The following is a 25,258-nucleotide window of genomic DNA, read 5'->3' on the forward strand; positions in this document are numbered from 1 at the left end:
CAGGGTCCTTTCAGCAAAATCTTGCTAGTGTATGCAATGGTGTCAGCGTTTGGAAGCTGATTATGGGATGGATCCCTGGATATGGCAGGGATCTGACATCTTAAGAGGTATTTAAGTAGGAAAATATATTAATCACTGAAATTGGACGATAAGGTGTATGCTAGACTCATGTCTGTCTCTCAGTAGCCATTTACTTGATATGTCTTTACTTCTCTTTCCTTATCTGGGAAATAAAAAAAATTAAAGCCAGTGTTCTGATTGTTGCCAAAATTACACACATTAAGTGGTATATATTACTACTCACCACTAATATGGAGTTACTTTGGTTAACTTACTATTTTGTTAGTCATTTGATAACCATTCAAAATGGTATTGTGGAAGGAAGATGAGTCTTGCTACCTAAAAGGATTCCAATTCTTTTCTGACCATTTCCCAGTCCTGGGCTCTGGTACAGGTTGGAGCATCACCCAAAAGCTGTGCTTCCCTGAATTACAAGAGCTAGAATAAGGAAATGAGGAGTCATGGCGGTGTGCTCAGCTTTCCTTGTTGGTTTCTTTCCTTGCACATATCCAGTATCAGCATTGCTTTCATAGATAGCCCATGTATTCACTCTCCGGCATTTCATGTATTGGGATCTGCTCCCACATCAGCCTAAGTGAACTTTTCATTGCTTTGAATGTTCTTTGCCACTCCCCCTTTGCCCCCATGCTGTCTCTCTCATTCTTAGTAAGTTCTCATTATGGTGATGTATCAGATGTGCCTCATGTTTCGGAGTGTCCCTGAGATGCCCTTTTGGTTGTAACTTGATGTGCTTTTATTTCTGATAAGAAAAAAAAAATTACTGATAATAGTTAATTAAAACCAGCTATTGGCAATTTATGCCTTTTTACAAACCCAATGCCATTCTTTTCATTGATAGAGACTTTTGATTTTACTGTGGCTAAGGTAGGACAGTTAAATAAAGGGCAGTTGTGGAGTTGGTGTGGCTATCAAAATGAAACACAAGAGAAAAACCCAGTCGACCATATTCAGTACAGTAGGAGCACCATCTTCTGGCCTTACCAAAGCACTCCTTGAGAACGCAATCTCATTCGTTTCCAGCCTTCCATGTCTTTCATGGTCCACTTTCCTTGGCTTCCTTTTCCTCTGCTCCCCTCTGTTTACACTGTGCTTCTCTGAAGTAGTGAAGCCTTTCTGTCCTTCTGCATAGTCCCTGGCAACTATCTAGCTTTCCCCCAACACAAGGATGGAGAATTTGGATGCATCCCTTGAAAAGCCTAACTTGCTTCAGTCACATAGCAGGTAACCTGACTTTTTACTGAGCTGGCAGCACCAATGGGAGACAAGGCTTATAACAACAGCAAAATGTTAATGGATCGCTTTTTCCCACTGTGCTGGCTCTAACCTGATGTCTGTCATCAGGAGGCATTTTTCCACCTTCTCTTTGACAGACATGCCGGTGGTGGAGACCAGACAAGTAAACGTCTCCTTCTGTTGCTTGGGTTTCAGTACAGTGTGTTCTTTCGATGATATCTCTGAAAGGTAGTACTATGGAGGATATTAAAAAATAATGAGGATTTGGTAGGGGAAGGGAAAACCAGGCCCAGAGGAAACTGGGGGCATTGTGTAGAGCCCAACTCCTAATCAGATTAGAATCACAAATGTGATTCAGTTCTCACTGATGTGGGGATAGCCTTGGAGTATACTATACAGAGCACATGTATCTACATTGTATATTTTGAACTATTGAAACAACACAGTCAACACTAACTTTGAGAAATATGTTCATTTTAGAAATTGAGTTTTCTAGACCAGGGAACAGATCAGAAGTGATGTCATCATGTCTGTTAAGAGTTTGCATCAGGGACAGGGTGGTGTCCCAGTTGCAGGCTCATCCCAGTTGCAGCCCTCACCCCCACTTTCAATGCCCCCTGTAGATTTCACAGATCATCCCCTTCTGACTTTGCAGAAATCAGCACCTAGACCTATAATCACCTCAAACTCAGATGCCTAGGTACCAGCATAAAAATATAATCAGTAATAGCCAGGGCAATGTGTCACCACTAGAGCAGGCCCTGAATATTCCAACATAGCAGAAGCACACACACAAAAATACCTTAAACCCTCCTATATGAAGATGATAGAGGTCTTTAAAGAGGAAATGAACAAATCCCTTAAAGAAAGCCAAGAAAAAACCCAAGTGAACAGTTGAAGGAAATGAATAAAACTGTTCAAGACCTGAAAACGGAAATAGAAGCAATAAAGAAAAAACAAACTGAGGGAATTTTGGAAATACAAAAATTTAGGAATTTGAACAGGAACTATAGAGGCAAGCTCACCCACAAAGTACCAGAGATGGGTAAAAGAATCTCAGGCATTGAAAGTGCAATAGAAGCATATTGGTCAAAGAAAATCCTAATCTAAAAAATTCCTGGCACAAAACATCCAGGAAATCTGGGACATTGTGAAAAAAACCAAATCTAAGAATAATAGGAATAGAGGAAGGAAAAGATTCCCAGATCAAAGGACCAGAAAATATTTTTAACAAAATCATAAAAGAACATTTTTTTCTAACCTAAAGAAGGAGATGCCTATAAAGGTACAAGAAGCATACAGAACAACAAATAGATTGGACCAGTAAAGAAAATCCTCCTGCCACATAATTCACAAAACACTAAACATACAGAACAAAGTAAGGATATGAAAAGCCCCAAGGGGAAAATACCAAGTAACATATGGAGGAGGACCTGCTAGAATTACACCTGACGTCTCAATGGTGACTCTAAAAGTCAGAAGGGCCTGGTCAAATGTGTTGCAGATGCTAAGAGACCACAAATGCCAGGCCACACTACTATACCCAGCAAAACTTTCAATCACTGTGGGTGGAGAAAATAAGATATTTCCTGATAAAGTCAAACTTAAATAATATCTGTCTACAAATCCAGTTGTACACAAGGTGCTAGAAGGAAAAGTCCAAACTAAGGAGGTTAAATACATCCATGAAAACACAGGAAATCATTTAACACTAGCAAAACTAAAAGAAGCACACACACACACACACACACACACACACACACACACACACACTAACAACAACAACAACAAAATAGCAGGCATCAATATTCACTGGTCATTGATATCTCTCAATATCAGTGGTCTCAATTCTCCAATAAAAAGACACAGACTAACAAAATTAATGAGAAACCAGAATCCATCTTTCTACTGCCTCCAAGAAGCATACCTCAATGTCATGGATACACATTACCTCTGGATAAAGCATTGAAAAAAGCTATACAAATCAAATAGGTCCAAGAAGCAAGTTGGTATAGCCATTTTAATAGCTAACAAAACAGACTTCAAACCAAAACTAATCAAAAGAGATGGGGAAGGACACTTAATACTCATCCAAAGAAGAACTACAAAGATGACATTTTAATTTTTAACATCTATGTCCCAAACACAGAGACACTCACTTTTATAAAAGAAACTCTACTGTAGCTTAGATAACGCATTGACCCTCACACACTGATAGTGGGAGACTTCAATACCACACTTGCCTATAGACGGGTCATGGAGACAAAACTAAACAGAAATACTGGAATTAACAAATGTTAGTTATAAACCATATGGACCTAATAGATATTCACCCAAACACAAAAGAACATATCTTCTTCTCAGTACCTCTGGGCACTTTTTCCAAAATTGATCACATACTCATGAAGCAAGTCCAAACGAATACGAGAAAATTGAAATGTATCTTATCATCCCACTGCAGATTAAAGCTGGGCATCATCAACAGCATCATCAACAGCATCATCAACAGCATCATCAACAGCAGACACAACAGAAAGCTTAGAAACTCATGGGAACTGAACAACTTTCTGCTCGATGAAAAAATGGGTGAAGACAGAAACATAGATATTAAACACTTTCTAGAATTCAATGAAAATGAATGCACAGCACACCTAAACTTATGGGACCGGAATGGAAGCAGTGCTATGAGGAAAATCCATGGCATTAAGTGCCTACATTAAAAAAAAGGACTGATCTCATACTGGCACCTGAAATCTCTAGAACAAAAAGAAATAAGGATGCTCAACAGTAGTTGATAAGCAATAATCAGATTGAGAGCTGAAATTAATCAAATAAAAATATAGAGGACAGTACAATGAATCAGTGAAACAAAAGTTGGTTCTTTGAGAGAAAGAACAGACAAACCCTTATCCAAATTAGCTATAAGGCAGAGAGAATATCCCAAAATAAATAAATAAGAAATGAAAAGGGGGGCCACAACAACAGACACCAAGGAAATCATAAGGACTTACTTAAAAAAGATGTGTTCCACCAAATTGGAAAATGGGCAACTTGATACATACTACTTTCCAAACTTAAATCAAAATCAGGTAAGTACTTTAAACAGACATATAAACCTATTGAAATAAAACCAGTGATTAAAAGTCTCTCAAACGAAAAACCCAGGGCCAGATGTTTTTAGTACAGAATTTTACCAGACTTTTAAAGAAGAGTTAGTACCAACACTCCTCAAATTATTCCACAAAATAGAAACAAAAGAACAACTACCCAACTTGTTTTACGAGGCCACAGTTACCCTGATACCTAAACCACATAAAGACTCAACAAAGAAAGAGAATTACAGACCAATTTAATGAATATAGATTTAAAAGTTTTCAATAAAATACTAGCAAACTGAATCTAAGAACACATCAAAGAAATCATCCACCATTGTCAAGTTGGCTTTAGCCTAGAGATGCAGTGATGGTTCAGTATATGAAAATCAGTAAATGTAATTCACCATATAAGCAAGCAATAAGAAAAATATCCACATAATCATCTCATTAGATTAACTAAACAAACAAACAAACAAACAACAACAACAAACCCAAACCCAAAACCAAAACCAGTAGCCCTTCAAAAAAGAAATTGAAGAAACTATCCAAAGAAAAATTCCCCATGCTCATAGATCAGTAGGACTAACACAGTAAAAATGGTCATCTTACCAAGAACAAAAACAATCTACAGATTCAATGCAATCCCCATCGGAAATCCAACTCAATTCTTTACAGAACTTGAAAGGACAATTTTCAACTTCATATGAAATAACAAAATACCTAGGATAGCTAAAATAATCCTGAACAATAAACAATGAACAGGTATCACCATCCCTGATTTCAAGTTGTACTACAGAGCTATAGTGATAAAAACTATGTGGTATTAATATAAAATAGACACACTGATAAATGAGATCGAATTGAAGGCCCAGACATAAATCCACCCATGTATAGACATCTGATTTTTGATTATGAAGCCATAAATACACACTAGAAATAAGAGAATGTCTTCAACAAATGGTGCTAATCAAATTGGATATCTGCATGTAGAAGAATCCAAATTCATCCAGCGTAAAACTAGATATATTAAACCTGATAGAATAGAGAATGGGAATAGCTTTGAATGAATTGGCATAGGAGACAGATTTCTGAACAGAACACTGTTAGCATAGACACTAAGATCAATAATTAGTAAATGGGACCTCATGAAAGTTAAAAAGCTCAGACAGGCAAAGGACTCTGCCAAAGAAAGTAGCAGGCTACAGCATGGGAAAATATTTTTACTGATTCCATACATTATAAAGCACTAGTATGCAAAGAACTCAAACTTAATATTTAAAAATCCAGTTTAAAAAGTGGTACAGATCTACATAGAGAGAATTCTCAATAGAGAAGTCTCAAATGATTGCAAACAACTTAGAGAAATATTCAACCTGCTTAGCCATCAGGGACATGAAAATCAAAACTACCTTAAATTTCCATATTACTCCTGTTGGAATGCCTAAAATCAGTAAGGCAAGCAACAGCTCATGCTGGCAAAGATATAGAGCAAAGGGAACATGCCTCTATTGCTGATGGAAATGTAAACTTGTATAGAAACTGTGGAATCAATATGGTGGTTCTTCAGAAAATTGAGAATCTATCTACCTCAAGTCCTAGCTATACCACTCTTGGGCATATACCCAAAGGAATCTACAGCCTACTAAAAGTTGCTCAACTATGTTCATTGTGGCTTTATTTATAATAGCCAGAGACCTAGATACCTCTCAACCAAAGAATAAAGAATATGTGGAATATTACTGGACTGTTCAAAACAAAACTGACATCATGAAATTTTCAGGCAAATGGGTGGGATTAGGGAAACGTCATTCTGAGTTGAATGATCTAGAGCCAGAAAGACAAACATGGTATATACTCACTTGTACGTGGATGCTAGCTGGTAAGGAAATGATAACCATGCTACGATCCAAAGACCTGAAGACATTACATAAAGAGGAGGGCTTGTTGGGGGGAGGGGTCCGTGTGAGAAAAAAAAAAGAATCTGCATCAATCTCATAGTGATGGCTGATAACTGACACTCTGAGGTCTTGAAGTTTATGCTGTATAGAAGACGATTATAAAAACAAAGGGAACTTCATGCTTATTTATTAGAGTTTCATCCGTAATTGGGTAGGAATACAGAAGCTCAGGTGAATACTTAAAGGCGAATCAATGACTCAATTCAACTCACTAAGCATTTGTGGATATTTCACTGGCCAAATGCTATGTAATATTCTGAAAGTTTAAACATGCATAAGGCATGGTTCCCAACTGCCTAGGGCCTGTAGATTTGCAAAGAGGATAAGCATAAAGGACGATTATACAATTCTTACCTAGAAAGTTCTTTGGCAATGCAGACAATGGAAAATTTATGTCTAGAAGAACCAAGAAAAAAGCTCAGCTGAGCTTGTGTGAATTTTTCCTAGGGCCTTCAGTGAGTGGAAATAAGAGATTGAAGGCATTGATGAGGTAGTATGTAAGCAAGTGGGATGTGGGAGGTGATCATGCATTCAAATGCAACTTGGGGAATGTATATGTATATGTCTGAAAAAATAGACAGAGGCCAACTTTACATGAGTTATGAGTACCATGTAAAGAATTTAGTGCCTCCTATGTAAAATTACTTGTGTAAAATTTCAACATGAATAATAAATACCTTCCTTATTGGGACATAAGGAAAGGTCATCAGAAGGCACTAGTACCATGGTGTCATATTATCTGTGTTAGATCAGATTGAAGATGAACAGTTGCTGTTGGCTTCAGCTCTGGCTCCCATCAGAACCTCTTAGGGAGTCTGAATACTGCTGGTACAAGGGAAAGTCTGTAACAATGGGCCTGACCAGTATCTTCTACAAAGCTCTCTGGATGCTTCTGATGAGGAGCAAGTTTGAAAACCTTTTCTTGGACTAACAGAAATAATGTTGAAGAAAGAAAGCAGCTTGATTTAATTGGGATTGCCTTGTTGATGGTTGTGCTTTTGAAGGAGATAGGTATAGATTAACAGACTCTTGTGGATTCCCTGTTCAAGTAAAGGAGAATCCCCAAATTATAGATGTATTATGTCTCATTCATTTAGTTTTATTTGTGGCTTGGGGTTCTGCAGGCCTGGGCATGATGAATCATAAAGAGAACCAGGATCCCAGAGAAGAATTGTCTAAGAGTAAATGCATGATTATCAATTGAAGTTCTGCTTGGAGCCCCACTCACAGAATCTGTGAATTCATTATTTGCCTTCTCATTTAGGCACCCATCATGCCAGTGAATACAGTTTTGTAGAACCTTTTTGTGGAGTCTACACAGTGGCTAATCTGCTCATGGTAATCTTTCCTTAGGTGTTTGCTGCAAAGAAAAGGAATCCAGAGAAGACAGTATTTTTATGAAAGAACATGAGCCTGGGAGAGACAAGGAGTTATATAAGACTGGATTCCAGGGCACATCTCAGCAAGGGGCAAGAACCCAAAGTGCTCAAAGGAGGCAGAAAAGCTATCAGAGGAGAGATCCAGGCTAATTTTTCCATACAGGTCTGCAAGTAATAGCTAAGTATTAGAAGAGTCTTAAGGAATAAAACACACAGATTTGTTTATGAGAAAAGTCTTCCAGGAATCAGAGTTAGTTAAATTGATGTTGTCTAAAACAAAACATAAAACAAGCAAATAAAACAAGGTAGATTTTTAACCATTGTCCTGATTTTAAAAAAAGAAGAAGAAGAAATAGGGGGAGGAAGAGAAAGGCATAATGGCATGGAGAAAAACAAAGCACTAAGTCAGAAATTGAGAGAAACAAGGAGCCCACAAGGTGCACAGACAATTCCAGATGACATGAGATGAATTTCAGATGGAAAAACAAACTGTAGTTGCCATGAATGTACTGGGATTCAGACTTGTGGAGTCTGTGGTGGTTGGTTAAATAGGCAGATATATTAATCTAAAAGGTAGATCACAGTCTCAAGGTAGTAATTTAGAACTTGCCAGTAGATCATTGAATGGATTTTACTTGTCATTTGATACAGAAAACATTACACAGAGTATAATGTGAGGAAAAGAATAACAGAAAGATGCCCGATGGATCTAAGGAATGAAGGGGGAAAGGATTCTGGGGCTTCCTGGAGAGAACAGGGAGGTAGGAGGAACAATACCTGTGTGGGAGGAGTGTGCGATGGAATTATGATTCCAGGGAAGTTCAATTACAAGACACCAGCTTCCCGAAACACAAATAGGACAGGGGAAATCCACTGAAAAATGCTGGCTAAATCCCGTGAGTTCTCATAGAACAGAAGACAGAAACCAACTGTAATTTGGCCACAAGTAAATAGATGAGAAAGCAGACAAAGCAAACACTGGGTGACTTTTTAATGTCCCCTCCCCCTTGAGTTTTTACCCCTAAAAGCTCTGCTGTGAAGGAAAAGAAGTTGGTGAGGAAAAACCTGACAGCTAGAGGAGTTTAAAGGGTGCTTTTGAAATATGGGGCAGGATAGATAGGACATTGCATTGAGAATCATGTATAGTGAGTTCAAAACACATGGATGTGGTCATTGGCCTCTGCCATGTCTGGCATTGCAAAGGGCAACAGCAGTGGCATTGGACTTGCACAGTACTTTGTTCTAAATGTTCCTTAACACCTTACTGTACAAATGGGGGTTCTGCCAGGTAATCCCGGCACACGTCTATAATCCCAGCATTCGGGAGGCAGAGGCAGGTGGATCTCTGAGTTCAGTACCATCAGTGCTACAGAGAAACCCTATCTCAAAACAAACAAACAAACCAAATGGGGATTCATTTACGTATCATGGCTGCTTTGGGACGTGGCTATACAGACATTAACCTGCCCAATTTGTCTTCCTCCTATTTCATTAAGCTTATGCATTAAACTCTGCTTCCAAAACAATATTTAAGAACATGCATTGCCAGATTTGACTGAGAGGTGAGACCTGGGCCTTTACTTATAGATGTCACTTCGTTATCTTACGAAAGGGAATCTCTTCAGAATTTGTATCTTTATAGTTATTTCATAATCTGCAGGAGGTTGAACTCTTACTTGACTCAGCAATACTTGTGAATGACTCAGCAATACTTGTGAATGCAAAGCAATACAAGAACTAGTCTTGAAAATGAGTTTGGTGGGGGACACCAACATGAAGTTATTCTGTGGAGACAAAGTTAAGGCAGTCACAAACATTAAAGGAAAATGTTGGTGAGTGAATCAGAGTAGAAATCACAGTAGGATGTAGGTGGAGAGAGAAATGAGGGATCTGGAATGATGCTGAAGCAAAAATAACCCTAACCACTCAGTTGGATGAACTTTGAAGCTGCTGGCAGGCACTTGGTCGTAGAACACATTTGTAGTGTAGTGATTACATTGATGGCTTCAGCTTTTCCTAGTTTTATGTTCTCATTCAACCAATGTGCTATTTGAAAGTTTCAAAAATAATTAACAATTTAGAAACCTTTTATTTTACTGTTACCATTATTAGCACCAACACAAGTTTCCTGATTTACGAGAGGCATCTCATTTTATCATTAAAAACAAAGCAACACAAACCAAAACAAACGAAAAACTAGAAATAACTCAATGTTGTCTTTTTACAACCAAAGGAACAGGCTGGGCTAAGGTCACAGACCTAGACAGCAGGAAAGTTTAGACCTGGAACAAATAGTGTGAATCCATTCTTCGTGCTGCACATTTTAGTGCCTTAATCTCTCTACTTCCTTCAGAGATTCTCTGGAGCTACCATGCCTAAGAACGGGACAGTTATCAATTTAAAATTTTAGTCTCTGTATTCTCCTAGTATTTGGGAATTGGTTTGTCAGAATCAATATTCGGAAAACTTGAACTTAACAACAAAACAAAACAAAACAAAAAACAAAACAAAACAAAACTAAAAACAGTTCAAATGTATCTCAATGGAAGCAGAAAAGCTCCCCCTTTTTAATTTCACCTTGCTGACTAGATTGTTAAATACATTTCTTTAACACTTAATGTTAAAGGGTTATATACATCCTTGTCTGTAGCTTCTATTCTAGATATTTGTAGGCTGACGTTATTCCAGAGAATCACTTGATAGCCATTAAGCAAGGCTCTTGAGGCAGGGAGTGTACATGTGATTTTATCTATCTTTCTTTCTAATACCATGCTCACTACTGGGGTACAGAAATATGGACAGTATTCCACTGATGTCATCTGGTGGAGCTAATAATCTGGGTGCAGGCCAGCAGAAAGAAACAGACACACACAGTGACCTTGGTCAGCTCTCATCTGGAAACTTAAAAACCAAATAGACATGATAAAGTAGCATTGCTCATCCCGATGCCTCCTGTTTCTGCAGCAGTGCTATGGAAAGCTGGTGGGGACCCTCTCTAAGGAGTACAGGGTACAGCAGCTCCATCCCAGCTTGAGTTCTGAACTGCCTCCCTGGCTCCGGCTTTTCTTTTTCTCAATCCACACCAAAAGCTGTAAATGATATATTCAAGCCTCCCCAGACCTCTATTAAATTAATTTCTTCTGCATTTGATATTAAAACAGAGTGGGAGTTCTTAAGTAGATTTGCTCTAAATATTAACCCAATGGCAGGAATCTTCCACGAGTTCAGATGGAGATTACCCAATGGCCCCTAGATGTTTGTTCTCTGGAAAATACTGAAATAAAAGTTTATACCCTTTTGGATTCTTGAACAAATGTCTCCATTTCTTTACATTATATGGGCCATTCTTTAATGGTAAATTTACACATTCACAGTACTATTGAACATCTATTCCGAGTTTGTTATCATTAAAGTCTTACTTTCCTATTTTTTTTCCTCTCCAGGCTCAGTTTGAACTCAAGACATTTCACATCCGAGGTGAGCACGCATTAGTAACAGCAAGACTTGAAGAAGCCATTGAAAATCTCAAGCAACAGTTAGAAAAGCGCCGGGGAGGATGTGAAGAGATGAGAGATGTGTGCATTTCCACAGATGATGACTGCTCTCCAAAGGCCTTCAGAAACGTGTGCATCCAGACAGACAGAGAAACCTTCCTCAAGCCCTGTGATGCTGAAAGCAAAGCAACCAGAAGCAGCCAGATAGTACCCAAGAAGCTGACTATCTCCTTAACCCAGCTCTCTCCCTCAAAAGACAGCAAAGACATCCACGCCCCACTCCAGACAAGAGAAGGCACCTCCTCATCTAGTCAGCAGAAGATATCCCCTCCAGCTCCCCCCACGCCACCACCACTCCCTCCACCTCCCATTCCTCCACCTCCGCCCCTCCCACCTGGACTTGGACCTTTGCCTCCAGCACCACCCATACCACCTGTGTGCCCTGGGTCACCACCGCCACCTCCTCCACCTCCTCCTCCAACTCCCGTGCCTCCAAGTGATGGACCACCACCACCACCACCACCACCACCACCACCACCTCCTCCACCACCACTTCCTAATGTCCCAGCTCTTCCTAACAGTGGAGGTCCTCCTCCTCCTCCTCCTCCTCCACCACCACTAGGACTTGCACCCCCACCACCTCCTGGACTGTCCTTTGGACTCAGCTCTTCTTCCAGCCAGTGTCCTCGTAAACCAGCCATTGAGCCCAGCTGTCCTATGAAACCTTTGTATTGGACTAGAATACAAATAAATGATAAGAGGTAAGCTCTCCCTTGACCCACTATCAGTTACAAATTCACAGGATTCATCCCAAGCAATGCTTTATTATCCATAGTTCAGTATTTACATTGGGTAGCACCCATTCTCAAATATAATATGATAAATGCTTTGGATACACAAGCTTAGAGCATCTTGGGGAGATTGTCTTTTCCAGGTCCTCTAGGACAAGGAGTGTGTTAAGGATTAGATTGCTCTGCATTGTTCCCTTCATGGACTGTAGAAGAGTCCAGGTCTAGCTAAGCTAGGGCCCTCTCCAACACCACTGTATTAGTTGAGTAATTATAAGAAATATGGAGCAGAGTCTGCACTGTTGGTTCACTGAGGATTCCTACAGTATATTTTATGATAACATCTCTTAATTTTTGATAACCAGCCTTGTGGTCTTGTGTTGGTCATATTTTTTTTCACTCACTATGATGCGTACCTTAGGAATATGTGGAAGAATTTATTTTGGCCTGTGGTCTCAAATTTCAGTCTATCATGGCAGTAAGGGTGTGGCACAGTGGAGTTGCTCATCTCTTGGCCAGGAAGGAGAAAAACAGAATATAAAATCTGGGCTATGAGCCTATGGGATGATGTACCGATATTCAGGGCTGATCTTCCTACCCTTGGTTAATTCTCCCTGGCAATGTCCCTATAGACATATTCAAACATATGCTTCATTAATCTCTTTGAGGCTTCTTGGTGAATCTATATATTTAATAGTTATGTATGCTTTTCATTATTTATTAAAACACTGAGACTTGGCTTAGTTATTTATTGTTTAGATCATAAAAGAGTCTTAAAATATAGCACCCCACTTTGAACTCTGGTTCATAAGACTTCTTTTACGTGTGTATTTCCTTATTGGCCTTCAGAGAACATACCCGAGTGTGGCCAGCTGACGTGGAGAGTACCTTCATCTGTATATGTTATTAAGCTGGGTCTGTAAGGCAGAAAGTCATGTTGACTTGGAAACTTCCATACAAAAAAGGTACAGTTAGGTTTCCTGCTTTCTGAATCTCTCAAAAGGACAATGAGAAAGATTTTGACTCATTTCTTGGCCACATTCTAGTTTTGAAATTTATTTGTTTGCAAAAAAATGTATAATAATAACAACAACAATCATTTTAAAACTACATTTCTAAGGTTATTCCCCAATTCAGAATTCTCAGGATTATGTAAAATTTTTCTTAGAGAAGGGAAGATAATGAAACAAAATAACATATAGTTCATAATTACAAAAAAATGGAAATAAAAACATGGAAAACACTCTAAGAGTAGGGGAAATACCACCAGGCTAAGCATGTGACTAACCAAGCTACTGGCATACTTCATACTGTCCTTAGTCGTCTTGCCAAAAATAAGGGTCAGGAGTTGACATGTGGAAATTTCTAGATATATTGATGCAGTGCTGATGAAAGTGCTGTATAATTTCCCAAATGAATGTTTGGTTGTTGGGTTTTTTTTTTTCCTTTTTAATAGACGAGCTGTTCCTAAAATAGTTCCCAACACTAACACTGAAGTGCTAGCATCCCATTTCTCATTTGAGATTGGGATATTTCCTAAAAGATGATTTCCCAGAACATCTGAGTTGTGTTTCTTTATTAGTGCTCTCAAGCCATTTCACAGTCACCCTGCACTGATGGGTCCCACCTGTGAGCCCTAGACTCGTGTGTCTTGGCAGCACATGTGACTGTCTCACACCTGTTTCTCACTTGCATGCCTCACTCCATTGCCCAAGAGACTCGATGAGCATCGAGCGCCTTAGACATAGCATCATAAAACTGAGCTCCGGGAGGACAAAATCTTCATCCGCTGTTCAAGGAAGGGTAAATGAGATTTGGGGGAAATCACTGATTTCTTTTTCTTTCCTCCTGAGATTTCCCACTTTTTAAAAATGGAAAACAGTCAAATGTTCAAGCTTTCATTAGTTACCCTGGTTAAGCTAGTTCTGCAAATATCGTAAACCTAGTGTTTCACTTTCAAATTGAATGCTGCAAAGTAAATGAACTGGACATGAGGAGTGGCTGACTGGGGAAATGTGGCAGCCTTGTCCCCTCTGTGATGTGGTAAGTCCTCAGCAGTCACCTCCTGCTGGCATCACACACTCTGACTCTGTCATCATGGCTTGGTACCAATGCATTTAATAGTATGACAGATGTGTTTATTATATGTAAAGTAGACTATATCTTTATGTTATATGAGGGCAGCTTTATTTTAAGTTTTAATTGAAGCAAAAATATATAGTGAAACAAAGGTATATACTGTTGGCTGTCATGACCATGCCATGCTTGTATATTTGAAAAACCAATGTAGAAGAAATTTACTTTTTTTCCTGTGACATTAATAGTAATTTCATAAAGCATCTCAATTCTGCCCATTTGAAGAAAATAAACAACACATTCCAACTGAGGGCACATATAGAGAAGCCTGTACACCACACTCTCAGAGGTGGCTCTGACATACTTGATTTCTGGCAGCTTCTTGTTCTCTGCTTCAAAACAGAATGAACTTTCTCAAGAGACTAAATTACAAACTCCCCACGGATGCTTCAGTTGGAATCGCCCTGGGGTGCCCATTGCAAGGCAAAACAGTATGGTTCTGTGTGGTAATGTCATCTCTGGTGGAATGCTGTCAATCGATACACCAGATGAGCAGCTGACTAGTCATGTTTTGAAGGCCCTGGACTGAGATGACCTCAGTTAATTCTGAAGACTACATATAAAATCCTCAAAGGGACTCCCATCTTTACTGTTTCGTTTTCAATCTTTTGAAGAGTTACTTTGGGCCTGTGAGATGGCTTTACAGAGTAGAATATATGCAGTCAAGCCTGGTGACTTAAATTTGATTCCATGGGTCCTGGTGGTGGAAGGACAGAACTGACATGGTACTCTCACCCATACATGCATGCCATGGCATGCATATCTGCTCCTCATATACACATGCATATACATATACACACTAGGAATAAGTGAAATATAATACAGTTTTCTAAGGAATGACCTTGCCCATGCATGGAATTACTTATCCTGTCTCTCTCACTGTAATGCCATTTTTGCCTGCTGGAGATGCTATGGTTGAGAAAGAAGTAATTTACATGGTTCAAACCTCACCTCCAAAAATTCTACTCCTAAGGGCCTTCTCCAGAGCTCTTGTACTGAACTAATGACCATCATATTTTTTGGATGTTTACGTGAAGATGGGGGTTAAAATATCCTGTTTTTGACTTCCAAAATGTGTAACATGAAAAACTCCTGTCCCAGCTTTACCAGGGTTTTGTATGTTTTCTTTTTTAAAGTGAATTAGAGAAAGATTTCCTTGTATTATCCTCTTTACTGCTTTGCTTCCCACAGTTAACTTGATGCTTTCTTTTTCAAGCAAAGACGCTGCACCAACTTTATGGGACTCCTTAGAAGAACCTCATATTAGGGACACAAGTGAATTTGAATATTTATTCTCCAAGGACACAACTCAACAGAAGAAAAAACCCCTGTCAGAGGCCTACGAGAAGAAGAACAAAGTCAAAAAGGTACTGTACAATCATCATTTGTCATCATATGCATGTCGCAATCCACTACATCTGCCTGATTGGTCCCCTCTCCCCAGAAAGACATCCAAGTCTTGAATGGCAAAAGGATCCAGTTAGTTTAAGAAATCTGGGCTTACTGCTTTGGCTTTCTCTTCTGAATTTTGAAATGTTATTCGGAACTGTTGTTTTAGTTGGGGTTACTACTGTTGTGAGGAAACACCATGACCAAAGACTTGGGAAGGAACACGTTTGCTAGGCATATGCTTCCTCGTCACAGTCTAAAGGAAGGACCGGACAGGAACTCAGATGGCAGGAGCTGATGCAGAGGCTATCGGGGAGTGCTGCTTACAGCTTGGTCATGGCTTGATCAGCCTGTCTTTTGAGGACCACTGGCCTGGTGTGGCCCCACCCACAATTGACTGTGCCCTCTTACATGGATAACCAATTAAGAAAATGTCCCATCAACTTGCCTGCAGCTGGGTCTTATAGAGGCATTTTCTCAATTGAATTCCCTTTCTCTCTAATGATCCTAGCATGTGTCAAGTTGACATAGAACTAGTCAACACAATTATAGTCATGAATTCTATTGTAAAATGTGTTCACATTGCTGCTAGCGAAAGTGATTTGTGTTCCATCCCCAAAAGTAGGTCTCATAGGCCTGTGGTGATTGCTAAGTTGGTAAAGTGCCTTGTCACTAAGCACAAGGACTGGAGGAGCAAAGCTAGGTGTAGCAGACTGAGTTCCTGTAATATCAGCATGAAAAAGACAGAGATAGGAGAGTCCCTGGGGCTTGCTGACCAGTCAGTGTTGAGAACTCCAGGTTCAGTGAGAGAATCTGTAATTGAAGACACCCAGTCTCTAGTCTCCAAATGCACATGTGCAAAGATGTATAACCATTCACTCATGCATACATAACTATGTACACATACATGTAAATGTATCTCATTCGTATATTCATTCATAGACCCAATTAGAGTCTGTGATAAAGGGCATTGTACTAGGCCTGTGCTAGAATGTGATAGGGGATAACATGTAGCCATTTAAATGATAACAATTAAGCAAAATGGAATGTTCAGTCTTTTAACTACACTAGGTACTTTTCTTCAGTAGCTACTAAATATGGTAACACAGTAAGTTCTATTGGACAGCTCTTTATAAATATTAGCAATACGTGAGATGGGGAGAAACTAACCCTAAAATGGTCATTGGCCTGTGGAGTTTAGCAGTCACTAATACAAGCAAACCTCTGCAATCCTATAGTAGAGCAAGGAGAGAGATCAGCACAGGCAAGGTTTTTGTGGGGCCTGCAGTTTTCAATGGAGTTTTCAAGACAGGTCCCATTGGGAGGTGACTTCTGTGTAAACACATGAGGATTTTAAAAACCAAAAGCTATTAGTAATCTGTAGAACAACTTTAGCATCCTCAAGCAGTCAGGCAGATGTGAGGACCAATCACACCTCAGTGTAGGACCCAAGGAAAGCTACCAGCTATTACTTTCTCCTAATCCCTTAGCTGTAGCATGAAATAATATCTGTTGAAGTTTAGTGAGTCCCCCAAAGGCCCATTCAGGAAACCTTTGGGTCCCAGGGTGGTGCTACTGGACTCTTTAAGATATATCACCTGGTAGAAAGTTCTTGGATCACCAGAGCACATGCCCTCAGAGGATTGTGGGACTCTAGCCTCTTCTCAATACCAACTCATGAGGTACAGAGAGCAGTAGGGTCTGCCATGCTCTCCTGCCCTGACACACTGCCTTTGCCAAAGGCCTGATACAAAAGAGACAACAGATTTTGACCTCAAACATATAGAGCAATGGGTAAAATTAACCCTTTTCTCTTAGTTATTTGCCTCAGGTATGTTGTTACTGTGCATGAAAGCTGACTAATACAACAAGCACAAATCATGCCCTTCTGAAATAATGAAATGAGTTCATATTGTACATAGTCCATAGTATGCAATCAGTCCACATTGTGTGGTGGCTGCTCTCCTGATTGCTATGGTCACTGCCATTGCTACAGTTCCTTTGCATTCATGTTTTGTTAACAGCAGAGTAGTGCTAAGGACAGTGAGCCTTGGGCCAGTTGCCATTGGCTCTGGTTGTGTTCTCATTTTTTTCCTCTTTCCTATAATACATGATGATCCATACCAAATATACTTAACTAGGGTGATGCCAAGTCTATGGGGATCTGAGAAAGGTTCAAGTATATAGCAGATGGTATTGCTGTTGTCAGTGCTCCTTCTTAAGTTATGTGGTGTGTTTCATGTTCCAGTTCATACTCTCTATGCCGATACAAACATATCTATAATCCATGGAATGGACTGCAACATTCAATTCCTGAATGTAGTTTTGTGTTACAAATTAAGTTTTCTCATGGACCTGCCTAAAACCATGATCAATGGTTTTTCATCCTTTCAGTAAACTAGAAGTATTTTATCATGAGAAAAATGTGATCTCAATAATTAGATATGGTATTGAATCTTTATTCTTTTTTAAATTTTAATTATGTTATGTTCATGTGTATGTACTCGAGTGTGTAAATGTCCATAACTGTGGCGGCTGGAGGAGGGCCTTAGATCCCCTGGAGCCATTGTGGGCTGTCTAACATAAGTGTTCGGAATCAAACTCAAGTTCTCTGGAAGAGCTGCAAGTGCTCTTCACCACTGCTCCATCTTTCTAGTCCACAGAGTAACTCTTTTAAAAAGACATTTTACATGAAGCCACTGGGGTTCTTCTCTAAGAGCAGTACCAGACAATAGTCACTACAGACCATAAATATATTCCAGAAAATTTAAGTTCTTACAGATGGTGTGTGTGTGTGTGTGTGTGTGTGTGTGTGTGTGCGCTGTGAAAAGACTGGCTTGCTAGATGCCATTGGTCATTATTAAAAAGGCAGAAAGACCCTACTTTCTAAAGAGTCTTAGTTTACCTCTGTCAGCAAGGCTTCTCCAGCAGAAACTCCCAAGTATTGTCTTATGCAATATCATATTAAATTCTTCTGTGTTCTCCATTTCTTCTTCCATTGTATTGCTCTTTTTGTTTCTCTCTGGATGTTTTGGTAACATGTTGTTTCCCCCTAAAATGAATTATTTCTGTTTTGGTAAGGAATATTTGTTTTCAAATATGTTAACAATTGGCCATTCATTTGAGTTTCTTATCTCCTAATTGTGTGCCTATTCAACAGTTGATTTTAATTAAGGCAATTAGTCCTTGATTATTTGTTTTGTTGCTCTGTCTGAAGGAGAAATGTGCTTCCTTTGAACTCTTCTTGGGGAGGTTCCATAGCCTCATAGAATCTGCATGTATGTGTGTTATGTTTGAGGGTTCAGTGCAAATGGAGCCGAAAATTCTGGGTCTGGAAGGCTTAACAGGAGGGATGGTGTTTAGCGTTTTCAGTGAACTTTGTAGCCTACCTTAAGTTGAGGTTTTTTAAGTTGTAAAAAAAATAAAAAAAAGAAAGAAAGAAAGAAAAGAAAAGAAAAGCAGCTAACTAACTCAACGCCAGAAGACTGCAAACCCGCCCTTTTGAGACTGCACAGCCTCCATGCCTGTGGCCAGATTTCAGACATCAAGATGGATCCCTTGGTCTCCTCTAGAATCAGATGTTTGTTTTCTTTTCTCCTGAAGAGAAGATGAAAGTGGCTTTTTCAAGGACATTCAGCTTTGGGGGCCAAATCTTTCAGTGTGATCATGAGATTGTCTCCAGATGAGAAGACTACAAGAACACTTGCCAAACAGGTTTTTTAATAATACCTGATCTGGAGAGAGAAGCATGTGTGTTGGATATTGAAGCATCCAGCTTTCTGAATCTTGCGAGGAGGAACTCAGCCACCATCAAGGTGGAAATGTCAGAATCTTTTTTTTTAAAGTGGAACTGATGTGGTCCTTGTGTGTGGATCAGAAAGAGTGGGGTTGATTGTTGAGTCTGCTGAACTCAGCTAACAGTGTCTAATGACAAGCTTCCTATTTGTGTTTACATTCCCTACTGTTTAATCCTGTCTTACACTAAGACAGACATGGATTACCAAACTGGGCAGGAATCTTGTTCTACAGTACGTAGTGTAAGAGTCAGAAGGAAACCCACTGTAGTGTAGTTCTCTCTCTCCTTAACACTTAGAACCAAGTCTGGAGAGACTTGTACGACTTTGCACATCTCTCCTGGGAAAGTATTGATGACAATGAACAGCGGAGAATATGCTCAAGAGCTCCAGCATATGTCTGTGGTTCCTGTTTAAATTCCCCGCACTGTCGATGGTCACAGTTCTCACTGAGGGGACTCAGTTGAAGGGGATGAGGAGGAATGGCCATTGCTACAGGAATCGAGACACAGCCACATGTGCTGAAGTCTAAACTGTTTCTTTCATTGTGAGATTATACAAAGTGTTCTTTAATATTCTGATTTAAATCAAAAACAAAAACAAAGGATTCAACATCCTGAAGAAAAATATGTATCGTATGTACAATTATTGCAAAGAAATACATCGATTTCAATTCTGTTATTTCCTTTGACTGAACCTATTGCACTTTAGATGTTATATATAACTAAAATCGTAGGCATGACAGCATTGCATCCTCAGGGGGTTGCCATCCTCCCTGGTCACATCAGGCCTGTCAGCCACTATTAAGCACAACAATAACTGCACCGAGAGCAAGAGCTTCGAACACAAGGATTCATAACACCACTACCATGGGTAGTCTTTATTATTCCTCTTTTCATGGCAGATGACCTTCTCTCACCACCTTTTCTTTTTATATATATTTGAGAATATCAATTCTGTAGCATAGCTGTTATGGCAATCAAAGGAATTATAATTATGAAAATGTTTTGAGGCATCCCTTGGAACTTTATGTTAATTTATGTATAAACTATTGTCACGTCAAAGCTTTGGGAAGAAAATGTTGGCAGGTGTATTGAGACACCCTTGTAATCCTAGCACCTAAGAAAGAAGCTGGAGCAGGAGGATGTAAGGGTAGGCTAGGCTACATAAGATTGTGTCTTTAAGAAAAAAACTTAGAAAAGAATCTAGAACATCTCCAGAGTGTTCTCATTTTCCAGTATTTATGGAAGCATTCCACAACTTCCTATAATGACACATTCCGACAGAACTTCATCTGGAGTTGGCTTGCGTTCTCTTTCTTGCACTGTAAGATAAGTGTTTACACTGCTGGTGTGCCTGTGTTTACACTGCCCCTGAGTTACATTTGTTCTCAAGCAAGAAGGTCAGGGCCTTGACGGGCATCCAAGAGTCTGTCTCTGTTGTCAGAGGCTCTTTTCTCTTGGCATCTGTCAAGGAGGTCACTACCTCAGTGATAAGCTTCCCAGTTCTGGTCTAAACTTGCTTGACAGAAAATCTGCGAGACCCGCCAATCTCCTTCTGCTCTTGAGATCCTGTGATCTGACTTTGAATTGTGAATCGTCTGTTTGTTTCCTCTTCTCTGAGATGTATAAAAAAACATTCTCCTGCCTCTGACTCCTCAGCAGATAGTTCTTCAGAATTAATGAAGTGCTGACTACTTTCTCTGAGCCCTTTGGGGAGATGGGCTGTGATGGCTCTGCAGATGATACTCTGTTGAAACTTTCTGGTGCCAAAATGCTTCAGCATTGATTGTAATTTGGTCACTTTGGCGAGGATTGTGGCTTAAATGCTCAAGTCCCAGACTTTGTGTCTCATCGTAGAGAGGAGGGGAGAAGGGTGGAAAGAGAACATTGCTTGGAAGGCTGAACATAAATTTATAGGGTTTTTATAACCTGCTGCCCTTCCAAGTTTATATTACTCGAACTTTTGTAACAATGATCATTTCTCTGGGCTGCCTTGGGGAGGTATGTGTGTTATTTTTCCCCTGGGGGTAAGGATAAGTTTGTCCACCTTTTTTACACTTCTCTTGTGTTTGATAAAAGCATGTGGGGTTGAGTTATCCTGTACAGGATGCCCATGTGTTGATTGTACTCCTCTGTGCCCTGAGACTATCAGTACTTCACCCAGATCCCTGGAGTAGGACTTGGAATAATCAGGGCTTTCCTATTCTGCAGTTATCAGACCCCAGCTAACCAGATTCACCCAGAGGAAGTGAGAGCCTCTCCCGGACAGGCACCAGCACAACACTTGTCCCTTTCCAGCTTTATTTAGACTTGAGATGACATCCAAAGTTGGCTTGCACATCTCCTTTATCATCTTGTTTTTTAAAAGTTGGTAAAGCTTATCATATATGGACATCAGTGCTTCTTTTGGATTATCAACTCTAAGTACTGTCCTGGAAGTTGAGCACTGTTTCTCCAGTTGGCTGTTAAAAGAATAATTTAATCTAGGTTGTTAACTCGGGGCCAATTCAATTGTCACCAGAACTGTCAATACCTCCTTAAAGCCACAAGAGGGCACCTTACAGTGAGAGTCACAGCTAAATGTTTTCTCTCCCAGAGCAATGGAAGCCCAGGAGGCCAGATTTTTACAGCACATTATCCTGAACTCTCAGAGCCAAGTCCATATTAGCAAAGCTTGTGGGTGTCAGCAAAGTAAAAACTGTTTCTCGGCAGAGTTGCAGAGCTTGGAACGAATGCCTGTCGTCTAAAATGGATGAAGTATGGGACTTGGCTCCTTTGGAACTAATTCCGGAACCTTTCCCTCTTTCCACTATAGTTTTAAAATCTAAATAAAGACAGAAAAGAGTTATTTGAATATGCATTTGGGTATCATCTAATTTAAAAGTACAAGGTGTGATTAGATACCTGGAGGTTCACCCAGAGAAAATCAGTTAAATCCAGTGATTTTTTTTTTTTAAGTAGCCTGGAAGCTCATTCATTTCTCCCAAGTGTAGGACCCTGTCTGAGATGGTGACTATGGGTAGAGCTGGAAAAGGGATGAGGCCCAGTAGCCATGCTGGTGGTGGTGGTGGGGGTGATGGTGGCAGCCACTCTTCCGGCTTCCAAACCTAAAGAGAAGTATTTTGAAGATGGGAAAAGTAGAATGAAAGGTCCTATATATGTACTCAGGTTAATAACCCCAGGTCATGCGGGTGCTAAACGCTAAACTGGAAAAGCATTGCAGGGCACACTCATCTCCTGTGTACGTGATGGCCACCAGAGACTCCCTGCACCCCTCTGTCCAGCCTTCTGCTTATTGTGACCAGAAGTCTCAATTACTTTGGATTTTGGAGTATTTTCCAAGTAAAAATGACCAGGCATGTTTTCACTTGTAGTAATAACGCTAAGAGGTGTTTACCAATAGTTTAGTTGCTTGGTAAACTTAGTTAATTCCACAAGACCTGAAGAAGATGATTACCATCTTATTCCCATTTTGTCATCGAGGAAATTGGAGTGGAGAGAGGTTGGGTAATTTGCCCAGCATCACACAGCTCATAAGCCTCCGATCAAGGACAGACAGCTCAGAGCAGAGTTCTTAGTTACATGAAAACCAATGCATTCATCTAAATGTAACTACAATGTTGACTTCAGGGTCACTCCGCAAAATCAGAATACCATTTCCAGTCATGGTCTGGTGAGAGTAGCACTGGCTCGCTGTCCGTGAGCCTGGTTTGTAGGTCTGACTGACCCTAGGCAAGAATGAGATCCTGGACAAGGCCTTTGAAGTCTCCTTATGGCAGGTGTCTCATTCTGTCAATAGATGAGCTTCACTTTGAAGGGTTCTGGGACTTAGGTGGTGACTCTGAAGACTAGAACACTAAACATCCAGCAGCCTTAATTTAACTTTCTGTGCAACGGGGCAACTGGGCAAGGGAATCCCATCCGGACCAATATCTCAGTACTCCTAGAGCGTTCTGCAGACTCAGCTGCCTTACAGCATCTGCTGTGTCGCATGAGTCCTGGAAACTCATCCGGCCTCAGAGAGTAACTGTGATTTTAATAACCCCTACCTAGCTTTGATGGAATAATTTTAAAATGAAGTTCTTTTAGGTACTGGCAATCTTTGGAAAATCACAATGTAGTCTTGGAGTCAACTACCTTGCCTTGAAGGTAGCTGACTAGGGTCTGGGTTTTTTTTTTTGTTTGTTTGTTTTTTGTTTTTTGTTTTTTTATCATTTAGCATTTATAAGTATCATAGCATCTGGAAAGGAAGTTTAAGCAACTTTCCAGGTACAAAATATCAGAATTTATCTGCCTGTGGAGACCTTGTTGCACAGACGTTTAGAAACTGAATGAGCATATTGCAGACCAAGTTGCACACACATTTCTTTCTCTAAAGATGCAACATTCATTCACCATTGTCCATGTATACAAAGAGTACTTGACAGCCATAGCCATTGGTAGAACTGGGTTGGCGTGGTTCCTCATCACCCCACCATCCCTTAACAGACGTTTTGTGTGTGTGTGTGTGTTCTAAAGGCCAAGAGTTCAGGTTACACCAGACAGAGCTGTCCACTTACTTCCTAAGGGAGCCTGGTTTAACCCCAGTCCTGTGGCCACACTTGTAATTTTTGATAAAATACCTTTGACCCGCTGTTTGATTTCCTTTTGGCCCAACCTGAGTCCTCTCCAGCTGAGGCTAATTTGCATGGCTGTAAACACGGGCCTTACAAAGCTCACCAACTGTGATAAAAGCAAAAGAAACCTGAGACCCCTGGAAACTCAAAAATTGAACTTTGGTGTCTATGGCTGACTGGGAGTCACACGTCAGCCCAGGAGGCTGCCAGCCAGCAGCAGCTAAAGAAATGTTATTCTGATTGATCTGATTAGAACTGCAAGGTTAGCCATGGTCAATTTACAAAGACAGTATGAGAAGAAATCATGTGTACAGTCCTGTTATGGGTCAGTGAGGCCCCTGCCAGAAGTTTGAAAAGCCAGGACCGTTATCAGATCTCCTCAGTGGGGTACAAATGGGATTGGAGGTTTAGGGGCCCTCCAGTGAAATGAATGACAAAGAGGATTGGGCTCCCCATGAGTCATGCTTGTTTCCAGCTGGATTCCTTACCTGCCAGGGCCTTCCAAGTGAGTGTTGGACCCCTGAGCAGCCCAGGGCCCCTGGACAAGCACTTTAGATCCTCCACACTGGAAAGAAGGTGAAAAGGCTAATTTGACACGGCCATGAGGCACTCTGCTGACCCACAGAAGCAGCCAGATGGAACCTATTGGGCAGTTTGATCCCTTCCTTTACCACAGCAGTGGTTTAATTGGGATCTGGCTCCAGGCCCCGGTTACTAAATAACCTGAGTTTTAGTGTTTTCATCTTCATTAATGAACTTTTATGCCAGGTGCCTTATTAAGTCACATGAAGGTGTTTTGCATGTGCAAAATATCCCAGGTGAGAAGGGGAGTCTTAAAAGCAAAAGAGAGCTCCGAGTCCATTCATGATCTGGTTATCGAATTGTTCTCTACCCTCATAGACTCTGTCAACTTTCTCAGTTTAGGACAAGCCTGGAACATTGTTTTTCAAGTGCCTAGTGCATTCTCACCAATCCTGAAGACTGCTGGAGCATCCTCCTAGGGCGTGGTTCTCCTCTTCCCTGTTCACCTCAGGAACATCCTTATGACTTGCAACTCTGGGATAAAGCACATTAATTAACAAAGAGAGACACATTTAAAACAGGGCCAAAGAAAAGCCACAGTGCTTAAGCTGGGGCTTATTATAAATAGATCACTCTGTACTCTAATCATCTTGCTAATGGAAAAGCTGAGACTCTGAGATGATTGCTCAGGGAAGAATGTGATTCAGAGTGCAGCAGCAAGATGCCTGCAGCACTCTATGTTTAGAAGGCATTAGTAAGACATCAGGGAAC

At 40.3% G+C, this 25,258-nt stretch overlaps 1 protein-coding gene across 4 annotated transcripts in view; it reads left to right on the forward strand.

The window, feature by feature from the left end:
- The window catches only part of Fmn1 (formin 1), a 371,650-nt gene that overhangs the window by 172,218 nt on the left and 174,174 nt on the right, over positions 1–25,258 (forward strand). For all 4 annotated transcript variants that reach the window (XM_029474561.1, XM_021149455.2, XM_029474562.1 and 1 more), the window contains 2 exons: positions 11,190–12,001; positions 15,381–15,531. In XM_029474561.1, the coding sequence (XP_029330421.1) occupies positions 11,190–12,001; positions 15,381–15,531 (963 nt within the window). The remainder of the gene's footprint in view (positions 1–11,189; positions 12,002–15,380; positions 15,532–25,258) is intronic.

This window comes from Mus caroli, chromosome 2 (genome assembly GCF_900094665.2).
Source record: "Mus caroli chromosome 2, CAROLI_EIJ_v1.1, whole genome shotgun sequence".
Lineage (NCBI taxonomy): Eukaryota > Metazoa > Chordata > Mammalia > Rodentia > Muridae > Mus > Mus caroli.